Here is a 15,823-nt window from a genome sequence, read left to right as displayed (position 1 = left end):
GGCATGGAATGTTGATTTGCCCGTGGCAAGTAAATCATTTGTAGTCTTTTGCTACTGCAAAGAATAGAAAGTTGTCAGTTTGTCTGGAAATAAATCCACATAGGGGAGCTAAGAGCACAGTTAATTGAGAGGTGAGATGATGATGATGAGGGTCTTTCATTACATGATTGTTTTTGCAGTTAAAAGCAGCTTCCATTGGGGGAGGGGAGGTGAATTGAGCTTCAGTGCTGAGACAGGAAAGTTACTCTTTCCCTCCCCTGGTACATGCCATTTTTTTCTAATGGCCTACCTGAAGCTGAAAATATACAAGTATCCAAGAAGGCCAAGAGATGCAAATGGTGCTGAACTTCTGGTTTTCTTTTTGCTACCACTTGCATTAGCAGCAACAGAGCTGTATGCCATCTCCTTTGAATGCCACCAGAACCATGTGAAAAATTTGAACCTCGCCCCCACCCAGTTGATGAAATCTTTCTCCAGATTTGCCCCATTTGTAAACAGTGAGAAGAATTTCCATGGACCATTTTGTTGAGCCCTAAATATATTTGGGAAGTTGTTCAATTTTACACTGAGAGCCAGTGTGGTGTAGTGGTTAAGGTGTTGGACTATGACCTGGGAGACCAGGGTTCAAATCCCCACATAGCCATGAAGCTCACTGGGTGACCTTGGGCCAGTCACTGCCTCTCAGCCTCATGAAAACCCTATTCATAGGGTCGCCATAAGTTAGAATCGACTTGAAGGCAGTACATTTACATTTACAATTTTATACATTGATTAACTTGATAATTATTTGGCTGCACACTTCTAGTTTAATTTAAAGTGTTTATATACACAAAATGCTATAAAGCATCTCTTCTAATTTTATATTTGTTAATTGTGGTTCAGGGCTCAGCTCCAGAGATTGATCCGTCTGACAGTTCAAACTTTGGATGGGAAACTAAAATCAAGGCATGGATGGATCGTTACGAAGAAGCAAACAGTAACCAGTACAGCGAAGGTGTTCAGAGAGAGGCACAAAGAATAGCTTTGAGATTAGGAAACGGGGATGACAAAAAAGAAGTGATTACCAGCAACTCAGCCTTCAAACCTCCAGTAGAGGTAAATGGAAATAAGGTGAAAGCAACACCTGATTTTTATAACATAGCACTAAAGCTTTGCACTTCTCTAAACAGAAACATAGTTCAGGATGTTGGAATCCACATCATCTCCTCCTCCTGCATGCTTTTGAACTTTTTAGTACAGGAAAATCCTTCCTTCTTTATTGATTTTGCATTCTGAAATACTCAACTGTTAATGAGGAAAAGATTACCAGCTATGACCATCAGCTTTCAACAATTTGATTTAAAAAAAAATTGAACTGTAATATCCCTGCTACAAATGTATGATTTGCAGCTTTCCTGAGCTTTAAAGTTTCTTGCTAAAGTCTTATCTGTGACTTGAAGGGAACATCTGTAGCCCTTTAAGTAGACAAGCACTGAGGAAACCTAGAAAACTAAGACTGTCAATGTGGTGTCAGTTGAGTGTCCAGCATTCTATTCTTCCCAATCATCTTTACATAGAGTTGGATTGAGAGAAAAGTATGCGTGGTGAAAGCTGACTTACCTGTGTCCCCCCACCCCAGCCCACCCAAACTTCTCTTGAGGGTTGGACCCTGCTGAATAGGGTGGGCTGGAGTTAGAAGAAAAGGAGACATCCCTAGAAATTGGGTGGAGGCATCTTCCATGCAACTACTATATTAAAATTACTGTTAATGATGGCATTCAATATGTGATAGTTGTCCTATGGATCAGACACAGCTATAGAATACTAAGTTGGTTCTGGGATGAGCTTTTTTCTGCCAGCTTGTGACTCAATGCCAGTTTTCTGGGCTGCTCTTAGACACATGAAAATAGCTTCCATTGAAATAATTAACTATTCAATGTAAATAGGAGAAAATAAACTCTTTTGGTTGCTGTTACCTGGTGGGTAACTTTGTCATGTATTTGTGTATTTTTATGTCTTGGGAAGCAGTTTAATGATTGTATTACCTCATCCTCAAACTTGTACTCCCCTCCCCTCCACTGTTAACTTCAGTGGAATTTTACACCTGCATTCTGATGCAGCACATTTACTGTCACTTCAACCAAAATTTTAAGTAAGTATTGAAATAAATGCATATTTCTTCCAAAATGTGTTTATGTATCCAATTACAGAATGGAAAAAAATATGTTCATAAAAAGAGAACAATGTTTATTGATAACTTGTGGCCGTTTCTTAAGAGTTACGTTTTGATGCAAAATCATGTGAACGACTGGGAGTAGATAAGGTCTTTTAGTCAAATATAAAAACTAATAAATAGGAGCATCATCATTATTATTATTATTATTATTATTATTATTATATCCTGCCCTTCCTCCCAGTAGGAGCCTAGGGCGGATTATATACCTTGGCATCCTGGGCAGTCGGCTTTACTCAGAACAACAGGTTTAATGGGTGCGTACCATAAAATAACAAAACAGCATCCATACATTTAACTCAGTTTCTCTGTAATACCATAATTCCTCTTGGGATCACTACTAGCCAAACCATCTAATATGGGCTGGGAAGACCTCATTTGCATTTAAGTAAAATAAAAGTAGAAACTCTTTGCCGTTCTCTTAATTATTTTATACAAATCTCATGAAGCAAAATAGAACACAGACTCTGTCTGTTAAACATCTACAAATTCTTCAGAAATGTTCCAGTATAACTAACGTCTTAAAGTAATACCTCTTTGATGCATCCTCAGAAGTTCCATTTGAGACTAAATACTGATACTTTAAAATTATACAAATCTGTGCTTTACTGGCCTTACTGATCTCTTTAGCTTGAGGAATCCATTCCTGCACTGGAAACTCATCAATTTCTAAACCCTTTTGCTGATCACTAAGTTATCAGTAACCATCTGCGCATTAAAGTCCCCATAGAGAATAGAATCCACCTCCGGGTAGCCTACTGAAATATTATATAGTATATCTAATCTGGCCAAGACCTTGTCCTGTGAAGAGGTGTTTAGGGGAACATAAATACTGAATCAAAACAATCTGCCAAAACAAGAACCATAAAGTAGAACAGAAAGAAAACAATTGTATCAAGCTAGGTAAAAGCAGCATGTACTGTGTATGTATGTTTTGTGGAGATCTGTTATTCTTCTGAATGCTTGTATCTTGTACCTTTGTTTCTCAGTTGGAATTTCCCATTAAGGTAAAAAGCTGAGATGTGTAGTATAATTTTAACAGATGTCATGAAATAAATGGGTATCTACATAGCTGTGTAGTAACAAATTATTAGCAGTATTAACTATTTCTAGTATTAAAAAAACTACTGTGATTTATTAAGTGCCATGAATATCCCCACATTTTCAGTTTTTTTTAACATTGCATTATTTTCACATGTGGCACATGAGAAGGCACTTGTGTGCTATGCACCCTGTATCTGATTCCAGTACACTTACAGAACATATTATTTGAAAAATGGTAAATGTGAGGATGGTCACAGCACCTAATAATGTATAGTTGTTCTATTCATTGTGTTTATCAGTGGCAGTACTTCAGAACTGGCTAGAAAGCCTGTTAAGGACAGGAACTAATACTTTTTGTACCTGCTAGATTAATCCACCTTCAAAGATGTAATGCAATATTCTTCCCAAACCCTAAGCAAATACTTTGTCATTAAAGTACAAAAGAGAGTAGAATACAAAATTAGACCATCAGGTGCTTGTCATGCAATCTATGGAAGGAATCTGCAAGCTATTTGATAAATGTTGTTAGAGAGAGACTAAACATAAAGGAAAAGTTACGTTCTCAGATCTTGTAATAAGAAGCATCTTTGCTTCTTTCCCTCTAGCATCAGCATGGCGCACGTGACGCACTCCTTGGAGGAATGTCCCTGCTTGCAGAGACCTTCGCCTAGATATAGGCCAATTCTCTTTTGCTCAGAAGTGACACAATTACAAGAGGTGTGAGTTCCTTAGTTGTTGTGTCAGAGTACAGTAAGATTTTGCTTAGAAAGGCATATTCCCACCTGAGGCTATTGAAATGCACACAAAGTTTCCTTTTCCTAGAAATTAATATGTTGACATTTTCATTAAAATGCGTCTTACTCGGCATCTGTCCTTTTGCTCTTGCTAGAAGATTAGAAAAGAGACTGCATATTTCATGTGTTGTCATTACTTTTCCACCCCAGTTTCCAGTTTTTTTAACTAGGGGATTTGAAACATCTTTTGAGGAAAGAGTTCCCTAATATACTTTGAAAGGCTTTTCTTGGTTTTCAGTTCTGAAAGTTTTTAGATACTCTGGAGTTATTATTTCCAAAATGTAAATTAAGATATCTACATAAATATAATACTGAATTTTATGGTAGGAAAAAATGACAATTAGCATTTAAAAAGAAAGAATATCATTAAAATCACCAAGTTGTTCCTTAAAGGAGTCAGTTATAATCTGGTATCTTAATAGCACTAATGCAATTAGCTTAATTAGATTTCTTAAATTTTTCTTTTCTTCTTCTAGAGCTATATTCAAAAAAATAAGAAAATCCTAAAAGCTGTCAAAGACTTGCCTCCAGATGCACTTATTATTGAATATCGAGGAAAGTTCATGCTGAGAGAACAATTTGAAGCTAATGGATATTTCTTTAAGAGGTACTTTTCTTTAAAATCTTGTTGTAATTACTTACGACTCTACAGTTACTCCCTTGTTTTTCTCTCAGCTTCTGGCAAATCTTTTATTTTCATTGCCCTGAGAATGCAACAGCTCCCTCTGGCCTTTCTTTATTTCACATCTCAATCCACTTGCCTGTGAAAATTCAGCAGCTAATATTGTTCACTTTGGCTGCTGTCTTATGCACACTTGCCTGGGATTAAATTCCTCTGAACTCAGTGGGGCTTCCTTCTGAGTAGACATGCATAGGATTGCATTGTTAGTTTACTATTTTGTCAATATTGTACCTCCATGTCCACAACAGGCTCTTCACCCACCCTTTTCCATTCTTATTTCTTACTTCAGTTCTTTCAACACTTTGTCATTAGACCTCAGCCTGCTGCCATCCTCCGAGCCCTCTTTCAGTTTTCTTCATTCATTCCCCCCTTTTTTTGCCTGGTACCCATGTCTTTCGGCCACATTCCTCTCCTCTTTCAGGATGATAAAGACTGTTCAGAAGGTTGCATTATTGCCTAGCTACTGTAACACTGAACAAGATAAGAAGGAGAGGGTTACTCCAGGGAAGAGGAATTAATGTGAGAGAACCTGCCAGTCTCCTAGTGCACTGTATTGGCTAGCTAGCAGTGATCAGCACACGGATTGAGATGGTCCTCTTGTGGGTCTTGGACTCTCTGATTCTTCACACCTTACACTCAGAAAAGGCCTAGAAGTGGAAGTATATATGTAATTGCATTTGCTTGCAGTCTTGACACGTTATACTGCTTTTTAGCATTTAAAAAAAAATAAAATTATCTTCCTGTATCCTCCTTTTCTTTCCAATGGAAAATTGTTTCATGCTTCATTGTATAATGTGCCATGCATATTGAGGATGCTGTATAAACTAATAGCAGCGATTTTCTTTCTCTGTCTGAGATTTATTCTGAGTTTTAAGGGGTCTGTACAAAACAGTGTCTTAGTGCAAAGCTAATGTTTGAAAGTCCAACAATGATAAGTGGAAAGCTAAAAGATTTGGAAGTTAAATAGAGCCTCAAACTCCCCCCTCTACATTTACCTCTGTGTAGAAGGCTTCTCTGTCTTTACCATATTGACCTACATCATCCAGTTTATAGCATGCTACAAACAAAGAGCACAAGCCAGCAAGTTATCTCACACCAAAAGTGCCTGAAGGAAAAGGAAAACCTTTTGTAAAAACAAAGCCACATGACTTACAGTAAATGAGGTATACTAGTCTTTATGGGAAATCTGGAAAGAAAAAGAAAAACACCACCATGGCCAACAACCAGTCTGACCGAAGAGAAAATACTTTCATAATCTCAAATATGGCAAATGGAGTGAGTGTGAAAACAAGATTGTACTATTAAAATTCAAAAGACCTTGCCAAGAAAATGAATTGTGGCCACTAGATATTATCTCTCCAATTCTAGGTGTCTCTAATTACATCTCGGATGATGATAGCAAAATTTCTGAGTGGGCGGGATTCTTCTTGTACTCACTACTCACTACAGTACATGTTGTTTGGCTAAATAGGGTCAGTATTTTGAGAACATATAAATAAAAGATCAAGCCAACAACATGCCAATTTTAATTATGAGCAATCCTTGTAGTTGCATAATGAATCTGAAAAGCGATTTGTATATCTGATCCAGTAATCTTTGTTTGTACCAGTTGGAAATGAAGCATGTTTACTCAGAAGTGGGACTTCTTTCCAAGTAGGTGTGCCTAGGATTATAGCCAAAGTGGAGGTGGGGGAGTAAGGAATATCAGCGAATGACTTGAAGTATAGTAGTAATTTTCCAGGATTTTCCAAAAGTTTGAAAAACTGATTTTACATATGTTTAACATTACTATGGTGATATGTTATTGTTGCTCTTTTAGGCCATACCCATTTGTTCTCTTCTATTCTAAATTCCATGGGCTAGAAATGTGTGTGGATGCAAGAACCTTTGGTAATGAAGCTCGATTTATCAGACGTTCCTGTACACCCAATGCTGAGGTAGGTTTTTACAAATTTTAAAATATTTCCTAGTAAAGCTTTTGCTGAGAGAAGCAAAATACAACTCTGCTGTGTATACATGTCTTCTAGTAAGAGGCAGCAGCTCAATAAATTACACAATTTCAAGGAACATATTCAACATCAAGTTCCACAACCTTATTTTTACCAGTATAAAATGGAGCAAAGGCCAGTTTTTCATTCCAAAGAATTCATTAACATCAGGCCCATATTTCTTATTGTAAGTGGTTCAACAGGATTGAACTTTTGAGACTGGAAGAGTGAAATCAAAGTATCTAATTTCATAAATCATAGTGGCAGGTTTCAGGAAACATTTCACTCTATGTGAGAGCTTTAGAAATTGAGAAATGATTTTAAACACCTTGGGATGATCTGCTGTCATTTCAAGGCAGTATACTGATTAATAGAAGGGCTGTGTTTACCTCATGCTACAGTGTTGCACAGAAAAGTGAATCTAAATATATTGGGAACTGCAGTAGAACTTACCTGTTTTTAGCATGGTGTGAATTCTTGCCACAGGGATTTGCTGATCAGCACTTGTGTGGCTGTTTTCCATAGGAGGAATGCCATCATGCGGGTTATAGCTCCACCTATCGTCCGAAGGCAAGAATGTTTCTGAAGTCAAGACTAGGGGCGTCAGGCCCCTCCCACTCTCCAGTTCATTCTTGCCTTCGTCCGTGCAAGATATTTAGCTAGCTCTAGATAAGTGTTTGTGTATTGTGTGACAAAGTGTGGAGTTTTCTGTGTGTGTATTTTACGTTGTTCCCTTCCCTCTGTCTTGTCTTTTACAACTGTTTGTGTTACCATTCCTGGGGAATTCCTTGGGGAGGTTCTCCCTTGCCCGGGTGATTTCTTCCCAGGACAAAGCCTAACGGCCCTTTTAGAGAGACCGCGCCTGCGGTCTCTCTTCCTCAGCGGTGGACGCAGCTTTAACTAGGAACTGCGGCTGCAGTTTCCTACCCAGCTCCGCCGCCTCTTTTTTTGTGCCCTTACGATCGGGAGCCTGCGGCTGCGGCTTCCCTTTGTCTTTGTCTTTTTTCCGGGGCAGCGTTTTCATTCTCCCCGCCAGGAGCCTGCGACTGCGGCTCTCCGCCTCCCACTTTTAGCCGATTCTGCTAGTTGGGCTGCCTTGCCTCCCCCGACTCGTCCGCGACACTTAATATCTCGCCATGAGTACACGGCCACGAGTGGGGCAGAATGTACAAATCAAACAGCCTAGTTCACAGCCACAGCCTTGAGACAGTCAATGAGAATATGTAGATTCAATAGTTGTAGCGGTCGAATAGTTGCAATAGGCAGCTAGATTTAGTAGGAGGAAACTGTGGCACTATAGGGTTCTATCTGCAGCACACACACTCACTGCCAGTCACAGCTCTTTCAAGCTAGGCCCCCTGTTAAGACGAAATAGACTAAACAGTAAGGGCAGGGAAAAAAGGGAGCAAACAAAATGGCGCCCGTGAAAAAAGTGGGAAAATGTTAATCAAAAATGGCGGATACGTTGCACAGGGACAACGGTTTAGATAAAGAAGGAGCAATGGCGGACAGCGAGGAGCGCTAGTAGCTGAAAAGGGGCTGTCAGAAATTTTTAACTGCAAAAAGACGTGTTTAAATAGTTCTCCAGCCACGGGGTTGGGAACGCAATCGCGGCTGTAAAATCAGGTAGGTAAGCCTCCGTCAAGGAGGCAGAGTGGCCAGCGAACTCCCCGTAGCAGGAATAAATATCGGGAAATGGGTAAGCCGCAGCCGCGGACTGCAGAGATCAACTTGGCGAGATATTAAGTGTCGCGGACGAGTCGGGGGAGGCAAGGCAGCCCAACTAGCAGAATCGGCTAAAAGTGGGAGGCGGAGAGCCGCAGTCGCAGGCTCCTGGCGGGGAGAATGAAAACGCCGCCCCGGAAAAAAGCCAAAGACAAAGGGAAGCCGCAGCCGCAGGCTCCCGATCGTAAGGGCACAAAAAAAGAGGCGGCGGAGCTGGGTAGGAAACTGCAGCCGCAGTTCCTAGTTAAAGCTGCGTCCACCGCTGAGGAAGAGAGACCGCAGGCGCGGTCTCTCTAAAAGGGCCGTTAGGCTTTGTCCTGGGAAGAAATCACCCGGGCAAGGGAGAACCTCCCCAAGGAATTCCCCAGGAATGGTAACACAAACAGTTGTAAAAGACAAGACAGAGGGAAGGGAACAACGTAAAATACACACACAGAAAACTCCACACTCTGTCACACAATACACAAACACTTATCTAGAGCTAGCTAAATATCTTGCACGGACGAAGGCAAGAATGAACTGGAGAGTGGGAGGGGCCTGACGCCCCTAGTCTTGACTTCAGAAACATTCTTGCCTTCGGACGATAGGTGGAGAAATTGAGAAATGATTTTAAACACCTTGGGATGATCTGCTGTCATTTCAAGGCAGTATACTGATAAATAGAAGGGCTGTGTTTACCTCATGCTACAGTGTTGCACAGAAAAGTGAATCTAAATATATTGGGAACTGCAGTAGAACCTACCTGTTTTTAGCATGGTGTGAATTCTTGCCACAGGGATTTGCTGATCAGCACTTTTGTGGCTGTTTTCCTTTCACTCATTTTTCTTTAGATCCAACCTCATATGCTGAAAAAGCTCATTTAAAATTCATGATTGAAACCAAACCAAACAAATCAAGAAGATGGGCAGAAAATAAGTAGACTTCATTTATATTAAAGATTTTGTGTATTTGTGGAGTTTTGTTTTTCATTTTTGTTTTAGGTGGAAGAGGAAAAGAAACAGCTGATAGGTTTGGCTTAATTTTTTGGAACCTTTTAAAGATTAAGGTCTAATCTATCAGGGGTAATGTATCCAAGGCAAGTCCTACTCAGAGTAGACCCATTGAAGTGAACGAACATGACTAATTAAAATGTATGAACCTACTCTGAGTAGAACTTGGTTGGATACAACCCATTTTACACACACACATGGAGGGCAACAAAGTATATAGTCATGGCTAATAGCCACTGACAGCCTTATCCTCCATGAATTAGTCTGAACCCCATTTAATGCTGTTTAAGTTCTAAAGCTGCTCTCTTTCCACTCCCTGCCCTCCTAAGTATGGGTCCTCTGATTTTTGCATACTCATTTTGCCTCTTTAAACAACTCTGTTACTGGGTGAGGAGTACTTCAGGAAATGGATGAAATAATGAATCCCTGTATCCTTAACCTGTTACCTCCTGGAAAGGACAGGTGTGTGTGTTAATGGGAGCTTAGTGTCCACATATTGCTTCTCTTCCTTTCATTATTTAAAGAAAAAAATCACACCAGCAGAGAGGTTGCAGCAGCAACTATAAAGTGAGCCAAGAGTAATGTTGGGATGAGGCTGCTACTTACTTGAGCAGTGGTCCAGATGGTAGCCTTCTATAGGCCAAAATTGCCCTGGCCATTTGCTAGCAAACTGAAATTAATACGATATTTTGAGCTGTATCCCACGATACCCAGAAAACTCTTTGATTTCCTAAATTCTAATGCAGGGCCTAAAGGGACTTTTGGCAATACTGCAAATTTGTCTATAATTGTTTGTTGGGCTATATATACTTATAAGTTACATAAATGGATAGTAATGATTACTGTTTTAGTGTCCTGTTTCTAAACAGAGACCTTTACAAAACAATAACTAGATAAAGTACTTGTGTGGAACAAATCTATAATTTTTGTTTTTGAAATGTACTAAGAAATTGTTTCAGTATGTAATTTATCTGCATTTAGGTTAGACATGCCATTGAAGATGGAACCATTCATCTTTATATCTACTCCATCCAAAGCATTCCAAAGGGAACAGAAATAACCATTGCATTTGATTTTGATTATGGAAATTGGTAAGTAACGTCAAGCATCAAATATTAGGGCAGTGTTTTCAAATATGCACTGGGCATATTCAGATCAATCAAGTGATATTCATCCATTTATATTTTTAAAGCTTACATTAATGGGATACCAGTAAAATGTAGTGATCTTAAACCCCACAGTTTAACACAGAATCTGATGTTGGTGTGATACAAATCACTTTAGCGTTGCAGTATCAGGCTGTAGTGCATGTACTCATCATTATGAATACTACTTCAAGATTTCACTTTTCATACATGCATGCCTTGTAGTTGTTTGTTGTTAAAACAACTTTAATTGAACATCAGTTCTGCATGCCATAAATACAAGCTCATTTTAAGATTTTCCTTAGTTTCAAAAGTGGTTAAGACTGAAACTTAAATCCAAAACCTTTTTGGGCACATGGAATTAGTTAACATTCCCCAGACCCATGTTTGTTGGCATTATTTATAATAAAAATACTTATATAGTGCAATTTCATAAAACAAATTAAAGCAGTATACAACAAATATATATACAATTAAAACCACATAAAAACAAACCAGAAGCACAAATCACTGGCTAACTGGAAAAAGAGTTTTTCTTTTTAACTGTAATCCTGGTTGCATAGAAAAAGTTTTCAGCAAACATCTAAAAATTAATACTGAATTCCACAAGACTGGGCCAGTGACACTGAAGGCTTGATTTCATGTTGACATCAGATAAGCCTCACCAGCACGGGACATTTGATATACAGTTAATTTATTTGAAACATTAATTTGGTAGTTGAGAATGAATTGAGGTTGCAATCCCATTGAACATTGTGGCGTTAAATTCGGAGTAAATATATATAGGATGAGGCTGCACAGGAAGTAATACTGTGCAAACAGTGTTTGAAGATCCAGTAATCACAGTCAACAGTTTTTTCACATTTCATTTTTTTAATTTAGCAAATACAAAGTGGACTGTGCTTGTCTCAAAGAAAACCCTGAATGTCCAGTACTTAAACGAGCCTCTGAGCCCACAGAAAACATAAATACTGGATATGAAACAAGAAGAAAAAAGGGCAAAAAAGAGAGGGATGCTTCAAAAGAGAAGGAGACTCAAAACCAGAATATCACTTTGGATTGTGAAGGACCAGCCGCCAAAACGAAGTTTCCAGACAACAGACAGAGAAAGCTTTCTCCCCTTAGACTATCAATCTCAAATAATCAGGTATCACAGCATATTCTAGCATTAAATACACATGTTACTCTGACCCTCTGCACTTAAATTGTCCTGCGCAAGTAGCCATGGGGGAGCCAGCTCCAAGGGCACATGTTTTGTGGGCTGAGAAGCTGTGTACGCATATAGAACCCCTGAACTTACTAGGAGCTGCTGGCTTGTGGGTATGTGTGGGGGGAGGGTGGTTATTTTTTTAATTGGGTGGCTTTGTAGAATACACTTTCCTCATCTTGATTTTTTAAAAATTGGTTTTCCTTTTTGAATTACATCATTGTGCATCAGATTGTTTGCTCTGAATATTTTTGCAGATCACTAATGTGAGAACATCATGCTGTGCCTCAGGATCCCAGCATCATATTCTTTTGGCTTATTGCTACTCAAAAAAATTTGAGCCATTTATCTTGCCTTTATGCATGATAGGAGTTTATATACAGTATTTGTGTAAAAATTTTAAAAAATTTCTCAGATTTTCCTGAGATATTTTTCTTAATCTGCCACTGAATTTTAAAGATTTTAGTCCTGTAATTGGCATGTATGCATAATTTCATATTGTATAAATACATAGTAAGGGAAGCAGTCCTAAGCGAAGATTTGCCAGTTACCAGGAAATCTGCTGGACACCACATTGTGAATAAGAGGTTATACTGATCTTGGGATACAGAATCTGATCAGCATTTGTAAACAAATTACATTTATATTTCATAGTTCAGATAAAGAAGACTTCACTACAACATGGGTGGGGACTGTGGCCCTTCAGATGATAATGGGCTCCAACTCCCATCAGACCCAACCTGCAAAACCAATGTTTGGGGATGATGAATGTTGTACTGCAGTAATAGCTGGAGTGCCACATGTTCCCCACTCCTGATACAAAAGCTTAGGGAAAGTAGCCATTGAAAAGAAATAACACTGTTATGGTTACAGTCATGTAACAGGATATTAACTTTTTTCCCTCTTGATTCTTTCAAAGCATTTTTTTGATGAATTGGGAACTAGTGGAGGGTTTGTTTCTTGTATCTTATAGCTCAGCTTGCTGTAGACATTCAGTTCTACCTGAGGTATGGAAAGCAAAAGAGAACTGAAAATGTTGTGTAGGTTGAGGAATATGTGAATTTGAAAACTTTAGTTGTACTTAGGAAATATCTCACAAGGCATAGCATGTGATTCCTACAAATGGTGATCTGCAGATGGTATATTCAGGTTACTCTTGGTTTGGTTAGGACATATCTGTTGAATAAAAAGTGTTCTGTTGCCACGCTAGTATAGTAGTTATTCTGTGGTGGCTGTCAAGACATAACTCACAGTGTCCCATGATTTTTTTAAAAAATGTTTAGGTTGGTTTTTGGATCCCTTCAAATCCATTAAAAAAAAAAATCTTGAGACTACGTGCATGCCAGCAAATACTACTGTGGAAAAGACAACATTGCCACAACCTACTATAAATAGTTCTGGAGTTCATTGACTCTGCATCACCATAATTTTGTTCTAATTCACATACCGACCTAGTGGAACATGATGCAGATTTGTTTTCTGTTTTACAAGAACGTATTTTCTCTCTCTCCCCACTCAACCCCAGTCAGAGAGACTAAAGTGAAACATAGGGGGAGCTGTTGGCATTCATGCAGATAAGTGCACAGTCTCCCAATACACCCCAGCCCTTCTTGCCTTTCTTTAAATGCTGCTGATTGAAATACTCCAGGTAGTGTGTAAAATTGGGAGTAAGAGAGGAAGGGCTGTTTGGGAGGAATTTCAGCTCTCAACATGCACTGCTGCTAAAATGATCAAACTTCCACAGCATGACACAGAGCACAGTTAAAGTGTCTTTTGTTCTTTTTTTTTGCAACTCTGCATTTTAAACTTGTGGGAAACCTGGTATTGCAGTCACAAACATGTAATAAAGAACAGTCATCTGTGGCCCAAGTAAAACTCCTTTGTCCCCAGTAACTTATATTTGTAATCATTTTGTGTACCCTTAAGCAACTAGTAGTTGTGAAAATTGGCTCTAGAAATCTGCTTTTCGGGGTAGGACTCATCACATCAAGTACTGTAAAAAATACTGTTTAGAAAAGCATTACATACTTGACTGTGTTCTGTGACAATACAGTAGAGTAATTTCTTGGTAGGCTAAAGATGCTATCCTAGACCCACTTACCTGGGAACAAGCCCTACTGATCTCAGTGGGACTTAACTTCTAAGTAGACACATATAGGATTATACCGCTAGTGAATCCACAAACAAGAACAAATTATAAAAATCTGGAATACCCATTAGTAGATTAGCAAAGCTACATGTGTATTGTTGTCCTCCAGCTGACATGCTAGAAGTAGCCCAAACAAAGATTCTCATACTAATTGTTTCCCCATCATTAGAGGCAAAACTTCCTAAATTGATATTATACCATTTTGGGTCCTAGTTCCTTTTTTATTTTTAAAGCATCTGACAGATTCAGGACAGTTGTCATGAATCTGACTATATTAGACTGCATGTGTTCAGACAAATTAGTACTAAAACATACTTATTTCTCTAGTTGGAGTAGAACAGAAGTTTTAGGCAGTGGATATTTATTTCTAGAACTATGAAAGTTTGATTTGTTGCTTTTGTGTGTTGTTGTGGCTAATTGGTTTGCTGCTTATGTAGTGGTGATGCAAGGCTTTTTACAGCACAATTCTGTACAGGTCTACTCAAAAGTAAGCCCCACTGAGTTCAGTAGGACTTGCTCCTAGGTAAGTGAGTATAGGATTGCAGGATAACTATCGTATAGAATTTGGAGTTTTCCATAGGAGGTAGGCCATCAAAGCGGGTAGTGACTCCACCTATCGTCCGAAGGCAAGAATGTTTCTGAAGTCAAGACTAGGGGCGTCAGGCCCCTCCCACTCTCCAATTCATTCTTGCCTCCGTCCGTGCAAGATATATTGCCATAGTGTCTAGATAAATTATTTGTATTGTGTGACAGAGTGTGGAGGATTTTCCTTTGTTGTGTGTCTACTCCTTGTTCCCTTCCCTCTGTCTTTTCTAATCATTGTATGTCGCTGTTATTCTGGGGATTATCACGGGGGAGTTTTTTCGTCCTTACCCAGACAGTTCTCTTTCCCCCCAACGCCTTTTTAGAGAGACCGCGGCGGCGGTTCTCTCTCTCCCAGGCGGTGGTCGCACGGGAGCTTGCGACTGCAGCCCCTGCTTCCCCGCTGTTTTTTACGGGCCCAGCCTTTACCTTAACGGCTTTTTCGAGACCCCGCGGCTGCGGGTCTCTCTTTCCTTGGCGGTGGTCGGACAGGAGTTTGCAACTGTAGCTCCCTGCCCTTCCCCGCCGTCTTTTACGGGCCCAGCCTTTACCTTAACGGCTTTTTCGAGACCCCGCGGCTGCGGGTTTCTCTTTCCTTGGCGGTGGTCGGACAGGAGTTTGCAACTGTAGCTCCCTGCCCTTCCCCGCCGTCTTTTACGGCCCCAGCCTTTACTCCACCGCCGCTTTTACTCTACCTGCCTTTTTAGAGACCACGTGGCTGCGGGTCTCTTTCTCTCCTTGGCGGCGGTCGAACGGGAGCTTGTGGCTGCAGCTCCCTGTATTTCCCCGCCACTCCTTTGCTGATCAGTTTTTAGGCTACGGCCCTTTGAGACGCCGCGGCTGCGGTTCCCTCCGAATCAGGCGGCGCTCTCAGTATTTACGCAGCTTGCGGCGGCGGCTCCAAGAGCTGCGGCTGTGGCTCTCCTCCCTCGTTGAGGATTTTAGTCGTTGGACTGCCCTTCCCTCCCGACCGTTTCGCAGCTTTAGATCCCTCGCCGAGGCAGTCTCTGCAGTCTGCGTCTTCTCCCTTATACCGACTCTATTAGCGGAGTCTCCCTTGCCTTATTCTACAACCGCGCCTAAGTTCTCAGCCCCGTGGTCTGTAGAACGTCTTACGGCTGCCCCTTTTTTGAAGTTTATTCCTTTGCTTCTGTCTCGTTCTACAGGTGTTATTGCACAATGTGCCCGCCATTTTTTCCCCATAATTTTCCCGCCCTTTCCACGGGCACCATTTTGCTTGCCCCTGACCTAACACCGGGCCTAGCCCTGAGCTGTGGCTAGCAGTTATTGAAGTCTCAACGTTACC

The 15,823-nt window shown here is 40.2% G+C and overlaps 1 protein-coding gene across 6 annotated transcripts in view; it reads left to right on the top strand.

Annotated features, from left to right (window-relative positions):
• The window catches only part of KMT2E (lysine methyltransferase 2E (inactive)), a 77,003-nt gene that overhangs the window by 33,985 nt on the left and 27,195 nt on the right, over window positions 1-15,823 (top strand). For 4 of the 6 annotated variants that reach the window (XM_061640428.1, XM_061640427.1, XM_061640430.1 and 1 more), the window contains exons 9-13: window positions 883-1,110; window positions 4,527-4,657; window positions 6,552-6,669; window positions 10,416-10,525; window positions 11,462-11,726. In XM_061640428.1, the coding sequence (XP_061496412.1) occupies window positions 883-1,110; window positions 4,527-4,657; window positions 6,552-6,669; window positions 10,416-10,525; window positions 11,462-11,726 (852 nt within the window). Of the gene's footprint in view, window positions 1-882; window positions 1,111-3,861; window positions 3,974-4,526; window positions 4,658-6,551; window positions 6,670-10,415; window positions 10,526-11,461; window positions 11,727-15,823 lie in introns of those variants that run through there. The other 2 variants (XM_061640431.1, XM_061640429.1) reach the window with 2 other exon arrangements.

The sequence above is a fragment of the Rhineura floridana genome, chromosome 8, assembly GCF_030035675.1.
Source record: "Rhineura floridana isolate rRhiFlo1 chromosome 8, rRhiFlo1.hap2, whole genome shotgun sequence".
Taxonomy (NCBI): domain Eukaryota; kingdom Metazoa; phylum Chordata; class Lepidosauria; order Squamata; family Rhineuridae; genus Rhineura; species Rhineura floridana.
The sequence above is the reverse complement of the archived record's forward strand: the minus strand, read 5'-3'. Positions and strand labels throughout refer to the sequence as shown.